The 26,253-nt window shown below is 34.8% G+C and overlaps 1 protein-coding gene across 3 annotated transcripts in view; it reads left to right on the plus strand.

Moving 5' to 3' along the window:
* LOC121736493 (forkhead box protein P1-B) overlaps positions 1-26,253 on the plus strand; it is a 75,848-nt gene that overhangs the window by 19,875 nt on the left and 29,720 nt on the right. For all 3 annotated transcript variants that reach the window (XM_042127715.1, XM_042127717.1, XM_042127716.1), the window contains exons 2-3: positions 12,583-12,762; positions 16,779-16,805. In XM_042127715.1, the coding sequence (XP_041983649.1) occupies positions 12,721-12,762; positions 16,779-16,805 (69 nt within the window). In that variant the 5' untranslated portion in view covers positions 12,583-12,720. The remainder of the gene's footprint in view (positions 1-12,582; positions 12,763-16,778; positions 16,806-26,253) is intronic.

A 26,253-nucleotide genomic window follows, 5' to 3' on the forward strand; every position in this document is an offset into this window, starting at 1 on the left:
GTATGTATGTAAGTATGTATGTTCGGGTGAAATTTTGGAACTCAATTTTGAATTAGATATATTTAACCGATTGAGCTGATATTTTGCATGCACGTTTAGTTTGGATGACAATACACGATATTGTATTTGACATCACTCTAAATCCAATATGGCCGACCATCCAAGATGGCGAAATAGTTATTTTCTATGCAGTCCTACAATATGGATATTAAATGAATGGGTTTTTTGAGAGTAAGTCGAAAACCAATGCAATGTCATTCTACATCCAATATGGCGGCTCATCTAAGATAGGAAGTATTTAAATAAAAGTTTTTTTTCAAAAAGTTTTTTGCTTATAATTTATTAGTATTTATTGTTATAGTCTAAGCGATAAGTTGAGAATGACGAAATATAGAGATAAGGGTCATAAAAATACGTGCGATACCTCATAAGATTCGGGAAGACGTCTATAAAAATGTATCGGAAGCGTGTATTAGCACACAAAAAATTGCAAAAGTTTTAAGCAAATTAAGTTGCAAAAAAAGGTATTATGTTTTTTGTTAAAAACTCCGAAACTATTAACATTTAAGAAATTTAAAAAAAAGATTCTTAAAGAAGAGGAAATTTCCATAAAAAAATCCCAACTCCCGGAATTCTATCTCTATTATTTATAATTTAAATTTAACGCTGAAAGTAAGCCTCCGCGCGGCATTTTTAGGTAGCGCGCGTGGCTTCAAAACCGAGCACGTCACACTGATTATTTTTTTAAAGGCATTAAATATTAATTTAAAATTTTCAAAAACTTATGGTGTATTCCGAACACTTCTAAGAATTTGCTCCCGTTGGAAATTCTTTTTAACTTCTTAAATGTTAATAGTTTCGGAGTTTTTAACAAAAATTGTAATACCTTTTTTTTGGCAACCTAATTTGCTTATAACTTTTGCAATTTTTTGTGTGCTAATACACGCTTCCGATACATTTTTCTAGACGTCTTCCCGATTCTAATGAGCTATCGCACGTATTTTTATGACCCTCATCTCTATATTTCGCCATTTTCAACTTATCGCTCTGACTATTATAGCGGCAACAGATATACACAATCTGTGAAAATTTCAGAAGTCTAGCTATAGCGGTTCTTGAGATACAGCTTGGCGACAGAGAGACAGACAGACGGACAGACAACGAAGTCTTAGTAATAGGGTCCCGTTTTTACCCTTTGGGTACGGAACCCTAAAAACAAATTGGAATTCGTCATTGTTTTCTGTCAAAGACGACCTCTGTGGCTCAGTGGTGAGCGTGTTGGTAACTCGAGCCGGGGGTCGCGGGTTCGAATCCCGCCGACGGAACAAAAAGTTTTCAATGTTCTTGGGTCTGGATGTGTATTAAATATGTGTATGATATAATAAAAATCTTAAATATATGTATAGTATAAAAGTACCTATTAAATATATTTCCGTTGTCTGGTACCTGTAACACAAGTCCTTCAGGTATTTAGCAGGGGGCCAGACTGACGTGATGTGAAGCGTCCATAGATATTATTATTATTATTGTTTTCTGTCAAAAGATTATCGGCTACCTTATCACGTAAAAATAGCGATCAACAATCCACTAGCAATGATCGCGCGAGTGATTGCTGGATGTCATGAATGGCACAAACAATCGTGTCATGTACCTACAGTGATCGATTGCAGTCGTATTGTTTTGGCTGACACGTGATACGAAATTGCGATTTGGAGCAATTATCGCGCAATATTTGCTATCGCATTGCTCTCGCAAGATACGTGATACGGGGGCGAAATAAACAAAACTCTTAAGATAATAAAAATATGGTAAACTAGATGAAATGGGAACTTCGTATCACTTACTTCCTAATTGCCTAAAACTAAACTAAACTTTAAAAAAAGGGGAGGTTTCCCTGGACTTCCTCGAACAATTCAGGACTCGAATTATCCAAATCGGTTCTGCCCACATATTTTAGAAGTAAGTTCTGCCATTCTCGAGTTCTAACGAGACTAAGAAAATAATAAAAAAAACCTCAATATGATTTTTGAAGACCTATTCAATATACATAGATACCCCACACGCATAGGTTAGATAAAAAAATAAATATTTTTTGTTTCAGTTGTACCTATGGGTAACCCTAAAATTTTTTATAATTTTTCCATTTTTGTATCAAAATCTTAATGCGTTTCACAGACTACATGACGCACTTACCAAGTTTCAATAGTATAGCTCTTATACTTTCGGAGAAAAGTGGCTGCGCATACGGAGGGACAGACAGACAGACATGACGAATCTATACGGGTTCCGTTTTTTGCCATTTTGGTTACGGAACCCTATAAAGATTATTTATGTAGAGCGCTCATAATATCGTTTATATTATTACAAGTTCTAACTTCTAACATTTAATAGATTTAATTCTAAGAATTAGAATTAAATTATCAAGTGTCTAAACTCGAAACTATATTTCTTAAGTAGTAACAGCTCAGAGACAAAAAAACCTAGTATTCTCTTGTTTAAACAAAATAACTAGTTTTCTAACGAGTTACCTATAGCAGTATGTTATATGTGTAGTCATATGATCTGTACAGATAGCAAAAAAATATACAATTATGAATTTTTAAATTATTAAAATGTAATCAAGCTTTTAAGGAAAGATACACCAGTACCAAACGCTACTTGCTCGCTTGTTTTATATCTAAGTACATGCAAAGATTATTTAAAATAGTACTTAAAAAAATCGGCCAAGTGCGAGTCGGACTCGCGCACGAAGGGTGTCGTACCGTTATAGAGCGAAAGTAGAAAAGACAGACAGACAGTCTTAGTAATAGGGTCCCGTTTATACCTTTAAGGTAGAGAAAGAACCACGTGAGTTTTTGTAACAAAAACAATCCTAACCAATAAATTATTGTATTATTTATTTATTTAACTCTTTATTGCACACAAAAAAAAAACATAAACATACAATTAATATGGAAAGACGACACAAAGGAACTGCTTATTTCTGAAAGAAATCTCTTACAGCAGCCCTACTAAGAGAAACAATGTAAAAGACAGCAGTAGCCCTAGCACGACCACCAGTAGAAATGCGAAAGTATAGACAAACTGTGGACATAAACTAAAGGTGCCGTTCCGATCTTTACTGCGGCCAATCGCGACCGACATAAATTCAATTAAAATGCCACTTTATGACAGACTATAGTATATGTCCATAGAATTTTTAGGACTATAGTCTGTCATAAAGTGGCATTTTAATTGAATTTTTGGGCACTTTATCAGGAAATGGTGAAACATACCCTCAATTTCCTGAGAATACAAGCAAAATGCATGCTTTTTCTGCCGACTCTACCCGCGTAATGTAAAGTTATTAAGAAAGAACAATTTTCCCAACGCTCATTGTTTTTGCTGTTGTTACATCAGCTAGCCTGAATGATGTTTACACAATATACTACCTACTTTTTGCAACTGGCATTTTTTTTTTCAAAAAATTATAATTGCAAAGATTAAATGCAGAATATAAATGAACTTGTTTAGTTTTGGCTAGTGTAATTTATTTGTGTAATGTAAGTAGGTGTATAATGTAAGGCGGTTTATCGCTTATAGACTTTATTACATGGTGATAAAGTTTAAAAGTGCTTAACCGTCTATGTATTCGACTGTACATGTAGTTTTCGCCATGGTACGCTTGGTTTGTGTAGCGAAAAATTGCGCTAAGCGTACTTACTTTACTTATACTGCTAAATGACAGGAATCTACACTATAATACACTAGATGTCCCGCGCGGCTTCGCCCGCGTAAATTAGGAATTTCACAGAAACCGTACATTTTCAAATAAAAATAGCTATAAATACTCCTTTCACGTGGTCTACTCTATATAAGTGCCAAATATATGAAAAGGCTCATAATCATGGGACGATGCATGGTATAATATTATAGTAGTGATGATGATGATGATGAATGTAATTTGCATAGTAGCAAATGCTTTCCGTTCTTAAAACAACACCGAAACTCTCAAACTTGTATCTATAAAGAATCAGGAGTTCTCTCAGCACCTTCCGAACCACGGTATACCAGGTATACCTCGGTGCAAAATCTTACTTGTTTGTAGCATATGCTTAGAATACTTCTCACCAAACCGAAGTCAACACATGTTTCTCCATAAATTTTGAGGAGTTCCCTCGAATACTTATGGATCCTTCATCAGATCACCACTTTTGTGAATATAATACCAAATTGGGATGATACCCTATATACTAAAAGAAAAATTTTGAAAATCGGTTAACAAACGGCGGAGTAATCGTTGAACATAAGAAAACGAACATAACACCTCCCCCATTTTGAAAGTCGGTTAAAATTGTAGCCTGTGTTATTCTGATTTATAAGCTATATTATTGTAAAGTTTCATTACAATCCGTTTAATAGTTTTTGCGTGAAAGAGTAACAAACATCCATACATCCACACATCCACACATCTATACATCCATACAACCAAACAAACTTTCGCCTTTATAATATAAGTAGGATGTAAGACAATATTCTAGGACTAGCTTTTGCCAGACATACACAAAATCCAGTTTTTATATCCAACTGTAAAGCTGAACTTACCTGAGGTAAGAGGTACCAGAATAATATTATTTAAGAACACGAATCCGATTTTTTACTTGCATTGATACGAAGTGCGAAAGAGATGGTTAGATATTAAATAGGCTACACAACGACAGGAGAAATTGGCAATCAGTTAGACATACATATATCGGGAAAGGACATATGATACTTTTTATCTCAGAAAAATGTACGGTTCACTCGCGATAAACGTATTTTGGCGCAACGGAGTTGCGGACGTCAACTAGTATAATGATAACTAGCTATTTGACCGAGCTTTGCTCGGTATTCGATAAAACACGAATAAAATGACATTTTCTAAAAATTATTCCTAGCTAGATCGATTTATCGCCCCCGAAACCCCCTATATACTAAATTTTATGAAAATCGTTGGAGCCGATTCCGAGACCAATTATATGTATATGTTACGCTCAAAGACCGAAATCGCTCAATGAGCGAAAAAATGGCTCACACAGCGAAAAAACAACGTCACAGTGAAACGGCCACGACGCGTTCTGGCAATCACAAAAAGACCATAACGCGAAATTCGTGTCGTGGCTGATATGTTATTCGTTTTTCTTCTTGATTTGTTCTTGATTGATTAATCGTTCATAGGTATGGAAGATTATATTTGAATTACCACGCGTACTACAAAATATTTTTTCTTTTACTAAATCACGGCATAACGTGTTTTTCATTATTATTTGAAAATATCCATAGTTCCATAATATCCGTGTTAATATTATTACTGTCTGTCTGTCTGTCTGGCGCAACGTGTTATTGTTTGTTGTTGTTGTTTTTTTAATATAAGGTAATCTGATCTTAATAAATTATAAAAATTTAGCTTTATTTTTATAATTTAAATATATGTACTACTAGTTGATGCCCGCAACTACGTTGCGCCAGACATACAGTAATAATATTAGTACGTATAGTATGGAATTATGGATATTTTATAAATAATAATGATAAACACGTTATGCAGTGATTTAGTAAAAGAAAAAATATTTTGTAGTACGAGTGGTAATTCAAATATAATCTTCCATACCTATGGACGATTAATCAATCTTGAACAAATCAAGAAAAACGAATAGCATATCAGCCACGACACGAATTTCGCGTTATGGTCTTTTTGTGATTGCCAGAACGCGTCGTGGCCGTTTTCATTAGAGCAACGACGCGAATTTCGCGTCGTCGCTGTTTCACTGTGACCACAAGTAACGCGTTGTGAGCCATTTTTTCGCTCATTGAGCGATTTCGGTCTTTGAGCGTAACATATATATACAAGAATTGCTCGTTTAAAGATATAAGATAAGATAGCTTACTCGTATGTTTTGACCAGAGACATAGATCATGATAAATACCGCATGTGTATGTACTTCGCGTGCCATATCGCGCTCCCAAACGACGAGCAATGCTCGTCTTTCGAAAGTCTGTTCTTCAGTCTGCTATCGGAATCGGACGTCAATCAGAATTTTAATAATGCCTAAATGCCTAAAAGTGCCGTACCGAGCTGTAGAAATTTAAATAAAAACGTTGGCCTAGATAATGGGCACTTTTCTTATCATCGATACGATACAGTAGCTATAAAAAAAGTGGCATGCTCATTTACATAGAAATGGAACGACATGCGGTATCTATCTTAATCTATGTCTGTGGTTTTGACTGAAATGTTCGCTATACAGCACTTGAGAGCAACAAAACTGCCTGTTGAACTCTTCTTAACATAATATTGTGAAACGGGTCCATAGGCAAATTTTAGAAGCCAATATTTTTTATTATGAAAATAGATCAAACCCTTGTGCGTTTAAGTCCTTTGGACCATTGAAAAAAATTGCGAACACAATATACAAGTCGGTCGGCATATCTTTGGTTGATAAAACTGTTTATTATACACAATCTTATCTAATTGTTTATATAATCTGAGTTTGTTCGCGAATAAAGAAGAGATATTTACATAAATATTCGATAACACCGGTTTTTGAACAAATAGTTCACTGGGACATGTCTTAAACGTTATTTCTGACAAAAAATGGAGTGCGGTAGGTAATCTGGTCATACTCATACCACGAGCCTTAGATATTATGTACAAGGCGAATTTTTTTGAAATAATTTTATTTTATAATGTTTTGTGACGTGGTTTAGTCCATAATATAGTAACAACTTACACCCCAAATAAATAAATCTTAGTTACTCAATGAAGACAATATTTTTGCTTAGAATATAATAGTAGGGGAGGGGAAGGTGCTAATTGTGTATTCACTCGAGTCATGGAGACCTAGTAGGTTTTTTACATTAGGTAAAGTGTTTTTTTTATTTTAGCGGTGGGCTCAGAAACGACAGCCATTTTAAAGTTGCGAAAAAGAAAATATATTCAGAAAATTGCTTACCTATTTAGGTAAGTTATAAATATATTTTAGACAACAAGGATCGTTTAGTTTAGTGCAAAATAAAATATCTTCGAAGCTTAGTTAGGAAAACATGAAGCTTTATTTTTTTATATTTTAAAATGTAGGAACATTTTAAACAAGCTTACCTAACCTTTGAATTGTCAGTGCTATAAATGGAAGCTTCTTTGGGGTATATTTAACATTCCCTATCTTAATCTGACTGATCCGATGACATTTCAATATTCAAAAAAAAAAAAATAATAACCCACCACGTGAGAAATCTGATTATACCATGATAACTAGACACATGTCGGAAGCCTATACGGCTATACAAGCTTAATCTGAGACGCTCGAGCTTGTACCGAAATCCCCTCTGCCCCTCCCCAACTTTAAGTTTATTTATACTTAATTGCGAATCATGCTACAGATTCTAGATAAAGCTACTTGTACTATTATCTATTCTGTGATAAAGCCCGAATTCACTGAAAATGTTTTAACACACCTTCTTGAATATAAAATAAAACGGTCAGTAAACACAGGAATTTAATTATGTACGTATCTTAGACACACAGAATAGCGCAAAGTAAATAATTTTAATTGAATATTCAAAGTAAAGTTTACATAGAAATCCGTTATGAACACGTTTGGTAAAACAAATTTTGTCACACTGATCGATAGCCGAAATGCGGCCGGTAAAATATATACTAATATTATAAGTCTGACAGACAGACAGACAGACTTATAATATTAGTATATATTACTTACCACCATACCCAGCTGGGCGTCAAGACGCCCAGCTGGGTATGGTGGTAATTTGAGTCACGGGAAAGGATATACATTATACAGGGTGTAACAAAACTAGGTGATTATACTTAGGGTGGGTTGCACCAGAGGCGTGGTTAAAGTTTAAGTTATGGTCAAAGTTATGGTTATAGTTAAGGCTAACTTTAACTATAACCTTAACTTTGACCACAGAATTTGACAGATGACAGCTGATCCGACAAGGCTCGAAATGAACGTGGGCGGGGGCGCTGCTGGTAAGGAAGAACTGTCAAAAATGACAGCGTTAGTTCCTTTTTTCGCCACGTTCATTCAAAAACTTATCGAGCTCAAGGTTATGGTTAAATATGGCGTCTTTTGCATTGTAGTTATAGTTAAAGTTACAGTTATAGCTAAAGTAAGTAGGTGCAACCCACCCTTATGGGCGTGCATGTTTCCTCGTTCCTGTCCAAAGAGTTCACTGTAAAAGTAGCAGCGCTGAAAGACCATTTTTTTTTTTTTACTTTTGTATGGGAAAATTCGTGCCCATACAAAGGTGGAAAAAAAAATAGTCTTTCGGCGCTGCTACTTTCACAGTGAACTCTACAGAAGGGACCCATACACACCCTAAAGTATTATCACTTAGTTTTGTTACATTCTGTAGAATACTTTTAATAAAAAAATAAAGTGCAGCAGTTCAGGCGTGATAAACTAATTATAGCGCAACTAGTAAAAAATAAAATTAAGTAAAGTAAGCTTATTGAGGTAACCATATTCTATAATAGTAATATTATGAAATGTACGCTACATAGATATATTTTTTAAATAACATCGAGGGAAACAACACACAGGTCAATCAGAGGCATAAGATTCCCTTATTTTTATCCATATCTTTATGAAACAATATTTTATATTAAAATATTGAAGAAATATTAAATCTTAAATCTATGTTAATCTATACTTTATTATATTATTATAAAGCTAGAGAGTTTGTTTGTTTGAACGCGCTAATATCTTAGGAACTACATGGGAACTACTAGTTCGAATCAAAAAAATATTTTTGTATCGGATAGTCTATTTAAGAAGGCTTTTCTCTTGGACTAGGTGTAAGAAACTTTAGACATATATTAGTCTAATTAATAAATAAGAAGAGACTTATTATACTTATTGTAGAATGTAGAGCTTTAAATACAGGTTAATAGAGTATATAACTATTTTAACTTAGTAGAGATTCGTTCATTCTATTTAGAGGATAGAAATTAGAATAACACTTTCCAAATTCTAGTCTCACAAACTTTTTGTTACATAGTTAAAAAGTATAGTACTTTATAACTGTATTAAATTGGTACTCTAGTCTCTACCATGGCCCATGATAGTTTATCTGTGAAGTCTGAACTCTGTACTAAATCTAAAATAATAAATATCGTTTCTCAACTAAACGACATGCCATAAGCATAATGAGTAAAAACCATACGACCTAATGTTACAACACAAAACTACTCAGTTCAGAGGGAATTTATTACCAGCTCAGTCGTGCAAACAACAACACAACATATTGTGTACAAATGAACACATAGCCGGCTGTGAAAACACACACACTAGCCCACATACACACAAAACAAACCAGGAAACGTCTAGCGAAAAACAAACAAGGGTCTTTTGTGTTCTGTAAACAATCGAATGGCCGTATGCAACAGGCGTGACGACGAAAAAATCCTAGTATAGGTTAATTTGGATAGATGGCGCTGCTATAAGTAAGGTAGCTGACGACGTGATGCCGAGATAAAATTGTAGATAGCGCTCTTTAAAATTAAGTATCGTTTTGGTCCTTCGAAACTTAGTATTGATTTTTCAGGTGACGAAAGTCTGAGCTGGACTAAGATTCAATAAAGGATGAGGCATCGACGGATAGGAGATTGATAAAAGTTTTAAGGATTCTTTATCATGTAAAAAGAGCTCGACTTTATCTTGATCGAATGACACACATTCGATCAAATAATCTATAATAGTTAATTCCTTTTTAAATTAGTTTTATAGTTCAAATACATTTTTAGGCCCTGAAATATCTTAGGCCTGACTCGTAAGATATTTTGCCAATGGCATTAAATGGGTGATTATGTAACCTTTTCGCAAACGATTAGAATAATAAACATGTGTGTCTGGTTTTGTTGTTTCCGGACAAACCGTATGCCGTACTCGAATTGCCAAACGGAACATAAAAAATTGGAAGGCATAATATATTAGTAAAGGTTAATTTTGTGCTACATAATATCTTATATCTTTAAACGAGCAATTCTTGTATATAATATATAATTGGAATCTCGGAATCGGCTCCAACGATTTTCATGAAATTTAGTATATAGGGGGTTTCGGGGGCGATAAATCGATCTAGCTAGGAATCATTTTCAGAAAATGTCTTTTTATTCGTGTTTTATCGATAATGGATAAACTGAAAAATATGACTCTTCCTGACATCTATTGGCGAATAATAATACTATTTTGTTAGCAACTAATTGTTTTAACGACCAGCAGATGGCGTTATTAAGTAACACGAAGTCAATGAGTGTTTGCTATACCGAGCAAAGCTCGGTCATCCAGGTACTGTTAATTTAATCGAATAATTCGAAGTTTTTCGTTTGTAGGTATACCTGACCTACGGGTCACGAATCACTGCTGAAAAAAATACAGATTAACACACAACATAAAAACAATAATAATGATATAACATGTCTTACTTAGTTTCGTGGTAGCTGGTAACTTTCAGAAAACTCTGAAAAAATGATCTGCTTTCACTTATTAAGGTTGGGTTGCACCAGAGGCGTGGTTAAAGTTAAAGTTATGGTCAAAGTTATGTTTATAGTTAAGGCTAACTTTAATTTTAACCTTAACTTTGACTACAGAATTTGACATGTATGACAGCTGGTCCGACAAGGCTTGAAATGAACGTGGGCGGGGGCGCTGCTGGTAAAGGAGAACTGTCAAAAGGCGTTTTTGTATGATGACAGCGTTAGTTCCTTTTTTCGCCACGTGCATTTAAAGGCTCCATTTAAAGGCTCCATTTAAGGCGTCCATTTTTAACTTTAACCAAAGATTTGACATTTTGAATTGTAGTTAAAGTTACAGTTATAGTTAAAGTAAGTTGGTGCAACCCACCCTAAGTACCTAGGTATTCCAATAAAATTTTAAGGTTCGTTAAATTATACCGTGGGAGAGCCATGCTTCGGCACGAATGAGTCGGCTTAACCGGGGAAATACCACGGGCTCACAGAAAACCGGCGTGAAACAGCGGCTGCGCTGTGTTTCGCCGAGTAAGTGAGTTTACCGGAGGCCCAATCCCCTACCCTATTCACTTCCTTACCCTTTCCTACCCTCACCTACCCTATTACCTTTTAAAAGGCCGACAAAATGCACCTGCAGCTCTTCTCATGTTGCGAAGGTCTATAGGCGACGGCAGTTGCTTTCCATGGTGACCCGTTTGCTCGTTTGCTCCTTATTTTATATAAAAAAAAACTATAATGAAAACTCATGTTTTTCGTTGTTTTCAATAACCTCACGTAATGTTTTAATTCGATGTCTCTGTGCGATGTTTGTAACTCGGCTGTATTAAATTACGGTTTTGTTTAGAAAATATTGTGCCGTTTCAAAATAAAACAATCCGCTATCGGGTGGCAAGTTCAGAAGGTTCAATTAATCATCATCACCTCCATTAATGCTAAGTACTCACGTACGGTTTTGCTCGATAGTTTTACTCGAAATCGAGCAAAAACCACCGTGTGGACCGCAAAACCCACAGCTCGAAGGCTCGCATCGAGCCAGTTTGAAGGCTCGATTCGAGCCGGCATGACAAATTTTTTGAGTTTTTATTATTCGTAACTAATTTCCTTCGAACTGGAGTAAAAGTATCGAGCAATTTTGAATGTGTGGACGAAAGTCCGAGCCGTGATTTTTACTCTAGGTGACTGCTCGATCAAGCAAAACCGTATGTGAGTACTTACACTTAAACGTTATAAACACCTCCGTCGACACACACACAGAAACGTACGTTTCTGTGTGTGTGTCGACGGAGGTGTTGTGTCAAGTCCAAAGCATTACTTGAAGCTCCCAGACATCGATATCACAATAGACATATAATTCTGTCTACTCTGTCGATATGGAGTAAAATGCTATTGCATAGCTATAGGCTTTGAGCGCGGCGAATGAATAAAGACATTCCGTAACGAAAGAAACCTAACACACCCTCACCCCGACCGGCACGGTGTTTGTGTGCGTGCGACTATTGCATTGGTTGATAAAAAAGCTATGCAATAGTTTTACCGCGGCAGTCCCCGAGTGCTACACGTATTTTATAAATTTAGATTTCTTTCTTTTTTAACGTATCCACTTCATATAATATTTTTGCACCTCATTGCATTCAGCATTTTATGTAGTTTTTAGATTTTGAAAGCAGATGTGATTTGATCCTTAGTTGTAATCATCAACAACCTGCTAACTGCTTGACGATTCCTCCTTTTTAATAAAGTACGATTTTCGCCAAGTTTCTTCTTTTGTTCTGACATCAATAATTCTAATTCTAATTTTTATTTTTATTACATCAATAATAACATTACCAAATATTCCGATTTTAATAGATATGTTATCAGTTATCACGTAATTTAATTTGTGCTAAATTCTATAAGTAATACCTTATACCACATGGTTACTGCTAGAAACTATTTTAAAATATTAAAATATTTAGATGTAACTATTTGTTGGAAATTTCAAGCCATAGAAGAGTTTTGTCAAAAAAGTTTGTATAACATTGGGTTAAATTCATCACGGCAGTCAAGTTTATTATTATTCTCTAATGTTACAGATTGATTTCAAAACATTCGAGACGATCCGCGCCTCAGTCAGAGCTCGGCAGAGGTGCGCCGCAGGGTTCCATACTCGGACCCTCGTTCTTCCACGCGTATACAAGTGACTCAAAGGCTTCAGACAAATCTGAAATTGGATGTGTCATCGCAACGATGTCGAATCCAATATAAATGAAACGGTGGGTTATATAATTTTCTAAAATATATGTAAATAAAAACACGTAAGTCAAGGATACATGTTTTGATGAATAGTTTTTACGATTTCGCATTCATTATTGAAATTTCCGCTTTAGTATTTTAATATTTGTCACTGGATGACCTTGTGAGTCGCCTATTGCCGATATGTGTTTACTCGTTTTTAGCATAGCTTTGAATTAATCATGTGGGTGTCAATATAATTTACATTTATATCTAACTTCAAGTACCGATGTACAGTGTACACCGTTGTTTCTATACTGGCGGGTTAATAATGAAACTATCATACTGATATAATAAAGGCGAAATTGTGTATTTTTAGGTTATTTAAGCTAAAACTACTGGACGAATTTTGAACGCCTCCGTGGTCCAGTGGTTTAGAGCGCGGCTCTTGACTCGGAGGTCGTGGGTTCGATTCCCGCGTTGGAAACATGTTATTTCCAAGTTTGGTTAGGACAATGCAGGCTGATCACCTGATTATCTGACAAGTAAGATGATCCATGCGTCGGATGGGCATGTAAAAAGTCGATCCTGCGCCTGATCTCTCGCCACCGTGTCGGTCTTCCGTCCCACTGGGTTATGAGAATAAAGGAATATAAAGTGCTCTTGTGTACTGCGCACACACTTGGGCACTATAAAGTTGCTCCTGTGAAACTGGCCTGGTTTCAATGAAACCGGCCACCGTCACCGAAACCGGTGTAGGAGTTATTTTATATTTTTTACTGGACGTATTAAGTATTATGTAGTAATTGCCGGAAAGGCTATCCACCAATTAACTTGATAGATAAAGTATGGAGAATCTGTCAAATAAGTTGTGGACAGCCTATCCGGCACTTTATCAGGAAGTAGTGAACAGGCCCTTAGAGTTAAGACGATCTTGTAACATTGTTAGACAAGGGCACATAATGTATATTAGTAGTACCAAACAAGGGTGACTAAACTTGATAAGTTGTTGTATGTTATGACAGGTGGGCATGTATTGTTTATGTACTAACTCACTAGTCTACACCAATATAATAGACCAGCATTTCCCAAAGTGTGGGTCGCGGGTAGATTTTGGGTGGGCCCTGAAACTATAGGACGATTGTCGTACTTACGTACGGTACGTTTTTTAACTGAAATGGGTGTGCTGAGGAGTTTTAGAAAAGGTCCAAGTCCAGCAGTGAACGGCAGTAGGCTGACGATGATGATATGGTCAGCGGCAGCAACATACCGCTTTTTGTCTTCATGACACAAGGTGGGCCGCGAACTTTAAACTTTCTTGTAGATGGGTCGCGGTCTCGACAAGTTTGGGAAACACTGTAATAGACCAATCACATAAAATGCATGGTTCCAGTGGGATTTCTTACCTTGGACCTTATTTAGGCCTTACTTTATTAAAGGAATGGCAACGCACTTGCGATATTGGAGATGAAGATTTCATCAGGCGAAAAGCTCGTTTGTCCTTATTTTAAAAATTAAAACTATACAGGCATATTTTATAAAGCTCTAACCATCTGGCTTACGGCACCGCCTAAACAAATATTGAGCTAAAACACTATGTTCAGTGTTGCCAACTTTTGTTGCCGGATAAAATATGATTTTAAGTGACATTTTAGAAAAATGTGACAAGAAATAATAAAGTAGGTATGTTAAAAAGTGGAACCGAACAATTTTTTTATTGAAAATTGATATATCAGACAAACGTTTTTTTTACTCAAAACTCAGCCTACGATGATTTCCACTTTCCACTTAATTGTGGGAGTAAGAAGAGCTACAAACTCTGAAAAGTACGAGCAGGACTTATTAAGGCCCTGTATTCCCAGAAATGGACGATTTTCAAGATTTAAAAGTGACAGTAGACACAAAAATATAGTAATTTAAATTCTGAAAAAAATATATGTTTTAGTTCAGGATGATCTAACACAGTGGAATTTATATTCCATTACACAATATCATGAACTTCACTCGATAGAAAAAAATCCCAAAGTTACCTCTTCTTTTAACGAAATTTCCATACTATGTCCAAATTATTTGGAATTTTCAGATAATTTTTGCACTGAATTAAAGACAAAGAATATATCTAGGGCGATTCGTTTTTTGACTCCATTTAATTGATGTATAAAAAACGACGATCAAAAAACTATAAAATAGCAGGCGCAAAGGTTCGGCTGGTATGCTTTCAGTCACACACTTTGCGCCTGCTATTTATTGTCTAGTGACAGACAGACGGACAGACAGATCAAAAGTGAAATAATCAGTAATAGTTCGTAACGGTTCAGTCCTGTTCGGTCATTAACAACATAATTGAAGACGTGAGCTATTGTGACGTGAGTTTCGATAAGTGATTGATGATGATAAGATTCGACATTTTGTAACATACGGACATTCACAATTTTTTTCCCTTATAACATTTGGAACAAACCTTGTATAGTCCGTCAAAAAAGTGAAGAAATTAAAAAGTGGCAACATCGTAGTGTCATCCCTTTCAAATCAATCTAAGAAAAAAGGGATGTCACTACGACGCGATGTTGCCACTTTTTAATTTCTTCACTTTCTTGACGGACTTTACTTATCTACTTCATCGCTATTTTTAATGAAATAAGAGGGCAAACGAGCAAACGGGTCACCTGATGGAAAGCAACTTCCGTCGCCCATGGACACTCGCAGCATAAGAAGAGCTGCAGGTGCGTTGCCGGCCGGGAAGGGAATAGGGGAGGCCCTACCCTCCCCTATTCCCTTCTTATCCGGTTTTCTGTGAGAACGTGGTATTTCTCCGGTCGAGCCGGCCCATTCGTGCCGAAGCATGGCTCTCCCACGTATATCCTGGCCTCGCCTGGCTAATATATCGGTATAGATAAAATGCGGTGTTTTATTTAGAATCATTTTCCGGCCCTCAAGCATCTATTTATGCAAAAAAAAACGGCAATTCTTTTACTGTTAATTATTGTGTTCTTCCACTTACGACTTCAATTTTTTTTTGAAGTCATGATTTTTCATATCGATTTGAAACGTTTATTTACAAATTTGTTCGTCGCGCTCTTTTCATTGCTTTTGTTCGATTTCTTTTTTGTTTCAATATTTGCATTAAATTTCAAAACAATACAATATTTTTTAGATTTACACGTCTCGGTACTTGTGTGTTTAGATTATATTTCCAAACAATAGGCGTTGCGTATCAAAATGCTTATAATACTGCCACACTCAGAGACGAACGTTAATAACTTAACTGTTATTAAATTAAGATTTTTTAAATTTTTTTTTTATGATATAAGGGGGCAAACGAGCAAACGGGTCACCTGATGAAAAGCAACTTCCGTTGCCTATGGACACTCGCAGCATCAGAAGAGCTGCAGGTGCGTTGCCGGCCTTTTAAGAGGGAATAGGATAATAGGGGAGGATAGGGATGGGAAGGGAAGGGATTAGGGGAGGGTAGGGAAGGGAATAGGGTAGGGGTTTGGGCCTCCGGTAAACTCACTCACTCGGCGAAACACAGTGCAAGCGCTGTTTCACGCCGGTTTTCTGTGAGAACGTGGTATTTCCATTCGTGCCGAAGCATGGCTCTCCCACGTCTAAACATTGACATAATCCCCATACGTAATCCGTCAAACTATTCATTAAATAAAAGTTTAATGAAGTTTAATGAAGTTTAATCTTTGAGTGCGGACCTAAGATTTTTAATGCATTTATTTTTATATTTGAACTTTAACTTTTTTCCGAATAAAAAGAGGTTTGCTATATTCACCTAAAATTTTTAACAGATTTTATTCACCTAATATTTGCACAAAAATTACTTTAGTAAAAAAGAGATTTTAGGAGCTACGGAAAACGTAGCCCGTAGCACGCTCGTAGCACATCGTAGAGGCATCTACGAAGGGCGGCGTAGAGCCCTATGCCTATAAAATATAAGGAACCGAAAGCCCTCATAAGCTTGCATTGTATTATAATTATTAAGTTCAGTTACTATAAATATTATTGGTTTTTATTTAAATTTAATTAATAATGTTGTGTTTTGTTTCAGACGCCAATGGTGCAAATACCTTCACGGGTAAGTTAATTTAAGTTTTATGAACTAATCGTAATACATTGGATTTTCAAAATAAGTATAGATGTTATAATATAGTAACAGATCAAATGTTTATCATGGTCCATGGAAAATAATTCATACGTACAATTTTTTCTTCAAAAACCAATATTAAATAACTAAGTAATTTAGAGAATTACATTTTTTATATCTTAGCGACATAAAATTTCACATATTTTTTTGCGTAAAATATTTGCAAGTTAATTACTCGTATAATTATTATTATATTTACCATAGTTAGAATATTTTTATTTTTCTGTTTATGCTTGAGTTATTACACTACAAATTCTTAGTTGAAAATTCTAAACATTTGCTAATCAAAATACCGGATTTTGACTTGTAATTATTAATACTACTTATTAAAAATATAAATATTTTATACACATAAAATATACGAGTACTTAGTAATAATTATTAATTGTTATTCTTGATGTTATCTTATAGGCTGTGTATACAGCTAAGATAATGAATATCAATATCCTTATTATGTAACTTTGATTAACTGCATGAACTTGATTGGTATGATAATATGGTCACAATTTTGACATTCCAACTTATTAAAAGTCATTTTAAGAAAAACAAATGTTCGAGAATGACGAGAATGAACGAGATAATTATATTCAAAATAATATAACTTTTTGAGAAAAACTTGAAAAGTTCAGACGTCAAATCTGACCATAAGGGCCGGGACACAAAAACACGATACGACGTCGTGTCGTACCACGACGCGACGCGGCGTCGTTTCACGATGCGACGTCGTGTTGTGGGAATCTACGACAAGCATCGTAAAAAACTACGACACGACACGGTACGACGTCGCGTCGTAGAAACTCACTATGCGTCTTCTTTGAATTTTTAATAACAACTGTCGTGAGTTTCTACGACGCGACGTCGTGCCGTATATTGTAGCACGTCACGATGTAGTTTTTTACCGTGCTCGTCGTGGTTTCCCACGACGTGACGTCGTATCGTGTTTTTGGGTCCCGCCCCTAAGCAATAAATTTCATGTTCAGTAAAGTTGCATAACAAGGGAGAAAGCCTAAATAGAAAATATGCTAAGCTGTATAATGCATAATCTGCAATATATCTGTATAATGAATAATCTAAATTTAGTTTGTTATTATTTTTAGCAATATTCCGGTTTTCGCGGAATATTGCTAAAAATAATAACAAACTAAATTTAAACTATGGATTTCCGCAAAGTAACGCTTGATCCATTAACTAATGAATAATCTATATTGTCAAGTCGTAACTTTAGTGTAAAGGAGCCCATGTTCTTGCCGTATGCCTAAGTTATAAGAAAAAGGATTAAAGGAACTCTAAAAGCTTTACAAAGCTGCCGTTCTTAACCTATTAAGGGTCTGTAAGTTTCTGAATGAATAATTCATTAACTTTTTAATCGTATGTGATAGATTAGGTTTTGTGGTTAACAGGTCAAAATTACTCATAATATTCGTGTTTTTTTATTTATTTTTTAACAAGAAATAATCTACTTACTATTTTTATTGGCGAATAGCAAACAAATCAACAACGGTTTAAAAAAAACTCGAAAAAGAGAATAAACTACAGAAACGCATTTAAGTCAATAATTTATTTGAATAGCAAAAGAGAGGGCGCTACTAGCAGTACTAACTATTAGCACATCCATATTTCCATACTAATATTATAAATGCGAAAGTGTGTCTGTCTGTATGACTGTCTCAGGTCTGTTACATCTTCACGCCCAAACCGCTGAACCGATTTTGCTGACATTTGGCATGGAGATACCTATGAGTCCCGGAAAAGGACATAGGATACTATTTATGTCGGAAAAATGTACGGTTCCCACGCGAGTTGCGGGCAACCTACACATAACCTATATACCATAACCATAAAGTTAATATACCTAGCGGAATAGAGAAACAAAGGCCTGAGCAAGAGAGATGTCACTATCAGTAACACTGCGTGGTAAAAAGAGACGTGTGATACATGACAGCAGCACTCTTTTTTTGACGTCCAGTCGGCACGTGCCGCACGTTGACAATTTAATTTCATAGAAATCATGTTCAATCATGCCTGTGTAAGTGTATACGTATACAAATGTTTCACACAGATGAAAACCAATTTCGGTTACGTTTGACAGCTGCTCGAGATTGTTGCTCTATTCCTCTAGGTATATTAACTTTATGACCATAACCTGTCATCTAGTACATTATATACGAGTACGACAAAATCGGACATGTTGCACACGTCATATCAGAATATTGACAGAAACGTTTTCAAACATCGAACAAAACCTTTGCTGGTGCTGCACTCTAGCGTTCTCTTGAAATTACGAAGCAAAAAGCAAGCATTAAATCTCTCTGAGTATTAGGTCGTTTAGTTCTAATCCCAGAAAAGTTTCTATACCAATATACCTGATTAATCAATATCCATTAAATCGGTCACATCGCTAGAAGAAAGCAGTAAAATTAAGTTTTTATACGCAATAAATCCAAACGCTCTATCAGGGGATTGGCTAAGCAGTTTTTTTACGATTAACCCGGGAAAAACATGATCACATAAAACCACCAGTCAGTCCATTTTACGTTTATTTTCAACCGATTGCGGAAAAAGTGATTACCATCTACATTAGTTACATGTACTCTCGAAGTACCTAATAAAGTTTTCTTTGCCAAAACCTTCACAATAAAAATTCACTCGTCACAAAACAATTGGCAATAGCAATAATTAACTGCTTTCTACGCAAAATAAAAACTAGTCTAAACACACCATGCCGAAGTTCCGCGGCGGAAGTTCGGCGACGACAACGCGACGCATACAATATAACGCGACGGAATTTCGGCATGGTGTGTCATCGGTAATTTAAAATACATCGTAAGTAAGTAGGCGGAATCATGCTGGATTTCCGCCGCGGAAATTCAGCATAGTGTGTTTAGGCAAAATTTGTTCCACGAGTGTACAAAATGTGTACCGAATACATGCACACTTTATTCATGTATTCGGTACACATTTTGTAGACTCGTGGAACAAATTTTATAAATATGCGAAGTGTATCTGTTTGTCTGTTACCTCTTTACGCCCAAACCGCTGAACCGATTTTGTTAAAATATGCCATGGAGATTAGAGTCCCGGGTAAGTAAGTTATTAGGATTATTTTTCCGACCCAAATATCGACCAAAATAATTGCACCATTCGACGTCACGTGGTTACATGGTATTATACTGATAATTTTTTGAAAATTTTCTCTGGTAGTTGCTATATATAAAAGACAAACACGTCAAACTGACAGGTTGAATTCAATTGTGTCTCATGGTGCAATTATATTGGCCGACATTTGGGAGGGAAAAAATATAATCCCCCGAATACCACACGAGCTTCAAAATTATCTGGCATTTCCCTCAAGGTTCCCTGCAAACAAATAAAGTCGTCAAGTTTTTCAGGAAAAATCACTCGCGCTTCGCGCTCGTGATTTTTTTACCTGAAAAACTTGAATCCTTCATTTGTTTGCAACGAACCTATCGGGAAATATCCGATAATTTTGAAGCTCTTGTGGTATTATTAGTGATACTTTTTATTCTGAAAAAAATGTGCGGTTTCCGGGTGATAATCGACTTTAGGACAACGGAGTTACGAGCATCGTCTATAATATAACTTATACAATTCCAATAAGATGCATTTCAAACGATTAGCATTTTCATACAATAGTTTCCTATCAACGTTAATACAGATTTTCTTCTTCGCGTTTCCTTTAGATTGTAGAAAGCTTTGAATGTATATTTCCGTATCCGAGCTAGGTTTAAAGCTACCTACAGTATTATAGTGTAGGAGTTGCGTCTTCGCTTTATTATTCCCAGCTCGCTATCTCCGCCATTAATGAATATAGACCGAGAGCCAAGGAGATAGAATTTGCTGCTTTTTTTTTACATTTTTTTAATGCTAAAGCACAAACACTTGTTTCATCCTGGTATACCTTATTGCTTGTTCAAAGTGAATAATCTATGAAAAACGTTTATACTCCTCGGTAAAAGTACCTAATAGAAAACCAATGTGTACGTAAATATTTTTTCAATTTCTTTATCTTTCCAAATTACAATAAATGAAAAAGGTTATAATTGCGACGACCATATTTTAATTCAGTAAGTATGCTCACTTTATCATGTTAAATTGAGCAAAATAAATTGCTCAAAACATTATAAATATTAGAAAATTAATCATCGTTAGTAGGTAAATACTCGTAACATTAGTAATTGACACCTAATCCTCGTTAATATTTTAAATATGAAAACGTGGATGTTTGTTACGCTTTCACGCAAAAACGACTCGACGAATCATCATGAAACTTTGTACACAATATACTCTTGGGGGTATCAAAATTAACATAATTTTTATTAAAAAAAAAAATTACGAAAAAAATATTGACGTGGATGCGAACGAAGTCGCGGGCAACAGCTAATATAATATACCTAAAGGTTTAACGTATCTATCAAATCACCGAATTGATGTCGATATTTGGCCGCCATATATATCATACATTCTACGATGACAATAAGTATATATACGATAACTGCCCGATTAATTAATATTTTTAATAGCACTTACCTATTTATATAAAAAGAAATTTTAAATTTTGTAAGTCTCGATAAAAGTGAATATTTCCTTAAGTTCAGCCATTATCTTATATATAAAATTCTCGTGTCACAATATTAGGCCGCGTACTCCTCCGAAACGGCTTTACTGATTTTAACCAAATTTTATATGCATACGAGCTTTTGCCCGCGGCTTCGCTCGCGTTAAGAAGTATTATTATAATTATACAAACTTTCATCCCCTATTTTAACCCCTTGGGGTTGGAATTTATCAAAATCCTTTCTTAGCGGATGCTTACGTCATAACATCTACCTGCATGCAAAATTTCAGCCCGATCCGTCCAGTGGTTTGGGCTGTGCGTTGATAGATCACCATGTCAGTCAGTCACCTGTGACTTCATATATATATATATATATATATATATATATATATAGATTCAGTGGGTCTCAGAATGGGCTACTGGGTACTTTTTATATTGATAAGTGCATTTGTTTGTGCGACGGGATAGCGATGGACGTTGCCATGGTGACATACGTCTTATTTAGTCACTTCAATAAAATAATATGGGCGAAAATTGAAATACTTTATATATGGCAAAGAAACGTTTGCCGGGACAGCTAGTTGATTTATAAAATTTGCAATAACGGTTCAGCCGCTAAACCGACGTTAATGACACCGAAATAAGTGATGGGAAGTTCACCAGGTCATCTCGTATAAGTAGCATATTCAATAGCAAAATAGCTCCAAAAATATGGTCATTTTCAGTCTCCTAGACTATAAGGACTGCAGCCTGAATCAATTTCAGTAGGGCGGTCGCTGTACAGCGGCGCTGGGCGTCGCTCCACTGGCCCCGCCCACTCATAAGCACCGAACTTTCACACTGATATAGCGCTCCTATAGCACCTTAATTAAAAATCCTCCACCTTTTTACGGTGGCTTTATTAGATTTGTAATTATGATTTTAATTGTTATTTTGTTATACTTTTACGCTTGAGTTCTATAGAGGACTGAGGAGCTAGGGGCGGAATGATTGATATTGATCAGTAGTTTAATATACTGTTGAATTTTTTAGCTTTAGCTATACATGTTTTCAGTAGATAGTCAAAGACTTGAAAGTTCGAGATATTACGGCACCACTTAAAATATATTTTGATAGCGATAATCTTCATGCAAGAAAAAGTAGAGAATTTTTAACATCCTCACTTTGGCATGCTTTGAAATTGCATTGAAATTATCTACATTTTTAACTACTTGGGATAAATATTGAACACATTATAAATATTATGTTTACTTTTGTTACGGCTATGAAGTTATATCCCTATTTAGGCAACGAAAATACGAGCAATATGACTAGACTTATGACTTATCTGTAACACCTATTCGTACCATATTCTAAGCAAATAAGTAAATTAAAATGTTATTATTCAGATATTATTATCTGATCATAATATTATTAATTGGGTTCCTTATTTTCTTTAAATCATATTTAATCTACAGTAAAGCTTGATACGACTTTATGAATAGTGTGAATTGTAAAACCTTATCAACTTTATAACAAAAACAAGAGAACGAGCTAAGTATGTGATTTTTGACAAAATATTTAATTTATCATTTTATTGTCTAAACTGGAATTCATATTATGTTCCTAATATTTAATTTTACAAGCAAAAATTAAATTCAAGGTGGTATAAATAACAAACTTTGTAATTGTTGAAATATTGATGTGTTAAAATAAAAACTGGGTTAAAAAAAAATGTGTTAAAAAAAAAAGTATTTGTAAACGTACAAAACTTCATGCCTTTGATTTTTAGCTCTATCTTTTTCTTTAAAAAATGTGTTTTAATTCTTGTTTCTATAAGGAAACTTATATACCAATATCTTGTTAGCTATTTAATTAGAAGCAATTATTTAAATTTGTATATTAGCAAAATTTTCGTGAAAAATTCACCACTATAAGGAAGCTATTAGTATTATAACGGCTTTTTGCGTTCGCATACATTTGCCTAACCTGATTTAAAATTAAAAAAAAACGCAATGGCGGGAAGATCGAGGTTCTAAATTCAAATCGCATGGCGAGCGGCGACGCAATCGATAGCTTTAAATCATCGCCTTATAAAAATGTCAATGGCCTACCGTACACTTAGCTTCTGTCACACCGAGGGATAACGGATAGTGGTAATCATTCGTGGTGATCATATAAGGGCGAAAATTTAATTTTGTATGCTTTTTTCCAATGATGAATGAAAAAATATAAAAAAATACTACTATAAATATAAATAATACTATTGTTCCCTTATTTAAGCTACAATAATGTGACGAGAAAATAAACTAAGTATGTAATTAAATGATTTTTTATATAGGGTGAACATGACTTGTGAATAGTGATTGGACAGTTCTAGTCATTGGACAGAGCACACAAACTACCAATTCGCACATTAAAACTCGTCCTACAAAATAATTCATACATCTAAAAATAATTCCTAGAAATTATTTTTATATAACAAAATTTCAAATTATTATGTATCCGCAGCCAAACGTAGGTTTTCGTCTTTTTTTTATGGTCAGTTAAATGAACCTATTCTAATTAGATTTTATAAAAAAGTGATGATAATTAAAAAAATAACCTATTTATTTATGATAAACTTTCTCTACACTTTACTTAATTGAAAGTTTTCGGTGTAATAGGCACCAAGCGCATGCGCAAAAGAAATCGTTCATAATAATTGAAATAAATTTATTTAATGCAACCGAGTCACATCATAATATTATGAAAGCTGATTATTTTATCTTCTGCTATATAATAGCAATTTATAAGCCATATAATATTTTCTTCTATTAATTTTTCTAATGTAAAATATTGTTCTAATTTTGAACTTTCAAGTTGAAAATACAAAATGGCGGCTTTTCCGTTACAGCCGGGAGCTGCGTCGGTATTGCGCCAAAAAATAAATATTTTGCATCGTCAATAACATTTTGCGCTCTCGTCCCCGCGCATGCGTACCTCCATTCGTCCTCTGTCAGAAATATGCAAATTAATCTATAAAAAAGCAATTTAGGAACTCCACTACACTTACACTAGTTTATCTAATCAATCTTTGTGTTTTTCTGTGTTATTGCTATTTTATTTTCCCTCTAATGTTGCTACGACGTGTCGAGGAGGTGTAGCGGCGTCCCTGTCGGCGGGCACGGCGCATGCCCGGTCGCGATGTTTATATTATTTGTATTTGAGCTGTGTATCTCGTAAACTATAACTACCACAGCCGAGCGCCAATACTGAGGGCCAGCGCCGCCCCTCCCCGCCACGTAGTTAAATATTTCTTGCTTATTTCGACCTAGCATTGTTGTTGCCGCCGCGCTCAAGGCTGTTGTGTATTGTTTAGACGCGCGATACTCGACAAATATATTTTTTTGCACCGGCGAAGCGTTACGATAATGTTGTAGTGTATTATTATAATTATTTATATTAAAATGCAGTAAACTGCAGTGTAAATAAATTGCATATGTGACTGCATTTTGCGGAGAACTCATAAGTGGTAATTTTCATCGCTGTTCAGTGTTGGACTTTTGTGTATTGTTTTATTTTGTTTTGTGATTATTTTTTATTGCGTCCATTCGTTTACGGAAATTATTTTAGTTTATCGATCATTTTTGCGTGTTTTATGTATCGACATGCCATCGAATCGTAAGTAAATTAGATTTAATATTTCAGTTTGGAATCGGAACATGCTATTTTAAATAATTGTTTACACAAAAACGCTTAGATTGGACAAAATGTGTTACCGTTTAAATTATAAATGTTCAATTTGGAAACTTTTTATAAAATAGTTGCATAGGTGCGAAAGGAAAAGTGCGTAAAAAGTTTTTTCAAGTTTGGAACTGATGAGCACGTGGCCGGGCGCTCATGTGCTCCGCCAATCAGCGCGTCGCTCATAAGCGGGGGCCAATGGCGCGCTACAGCGCCCGCTCTCACAGCTGATAAGGGACATTTCCCGCGTTTTCCCGTAATCCAACTTTACGAGAAGTTATTTGAAAAAGTGATTTTGCTTGAACCTAAAAACTCTAAACAAATCTTTTTTTTATTGCATCTGCATATTTAGCCGAGAAAAGTTAAAACATCTAGCCGTTTTATCGACAAGGAATGCTATTAGATATAATTTGCATATTAAATACATACTTAATTTTTAACTCTCTTAAGTTAACTGTATTCATAATAGTATATTTCGTAGTCAGTATACGACGTTTATTTTATTACATTCTTAAACATTCTTTAAAAATATCATGTACAAAATAGACAAAAACTTCTGCGGTGTAATTATAAACCAAATTACAAAAATGTAGGTAGGTACTCCATTTAAATGTAAATAAATTTAAATAATTCTCGCATTATGTCCAAATACTGTTTTAGCTTAAAAAATAAAAATAATAGTTATTTGTTAATTTTTGTTACTTAAATATTGTTTTGTACAGAATATTAGTACTTATCCCTTTTTTTATATAATTGTACTGTTTACTACTAATCAAATACTAATAAGTATATAAAAATATTTATTATCAATCCAGCATCACAATAATAACTTATTTAGCTTCATTTATCTGGATTTATTTTTTATGGTTTTTATAAGGCTTTAACCGAAAACTTTTTTTTGCACTTTTAGCAAATATTATTTCTATTGCATAATATGTCCAATAGGCGAAACAATTAATTACGAAACAAGGACAACCTATATGATTAAAGTTTACCTGTTTTCGTACCGTAAACATAGAATTAGAACTTTTGATATCGTTGACCGTAAACATAGGAAATACAACAATAACAGGATGTGACATTTTACCTTTCGTATAT

Source organism: Aricia agestis, chromosome 19, assembly GCF_905147365.1.
Source record: "Aricia agestis chromosome 19, ilAriAges1.1, whole genome shotgun sequence".
Classification (NCBI taxonomy): Eukaryota; Metazoa; Arthropoda; class Insecta; order Lepidoptera; family Lycaenidae; genus Aricia; species Aricia agestis.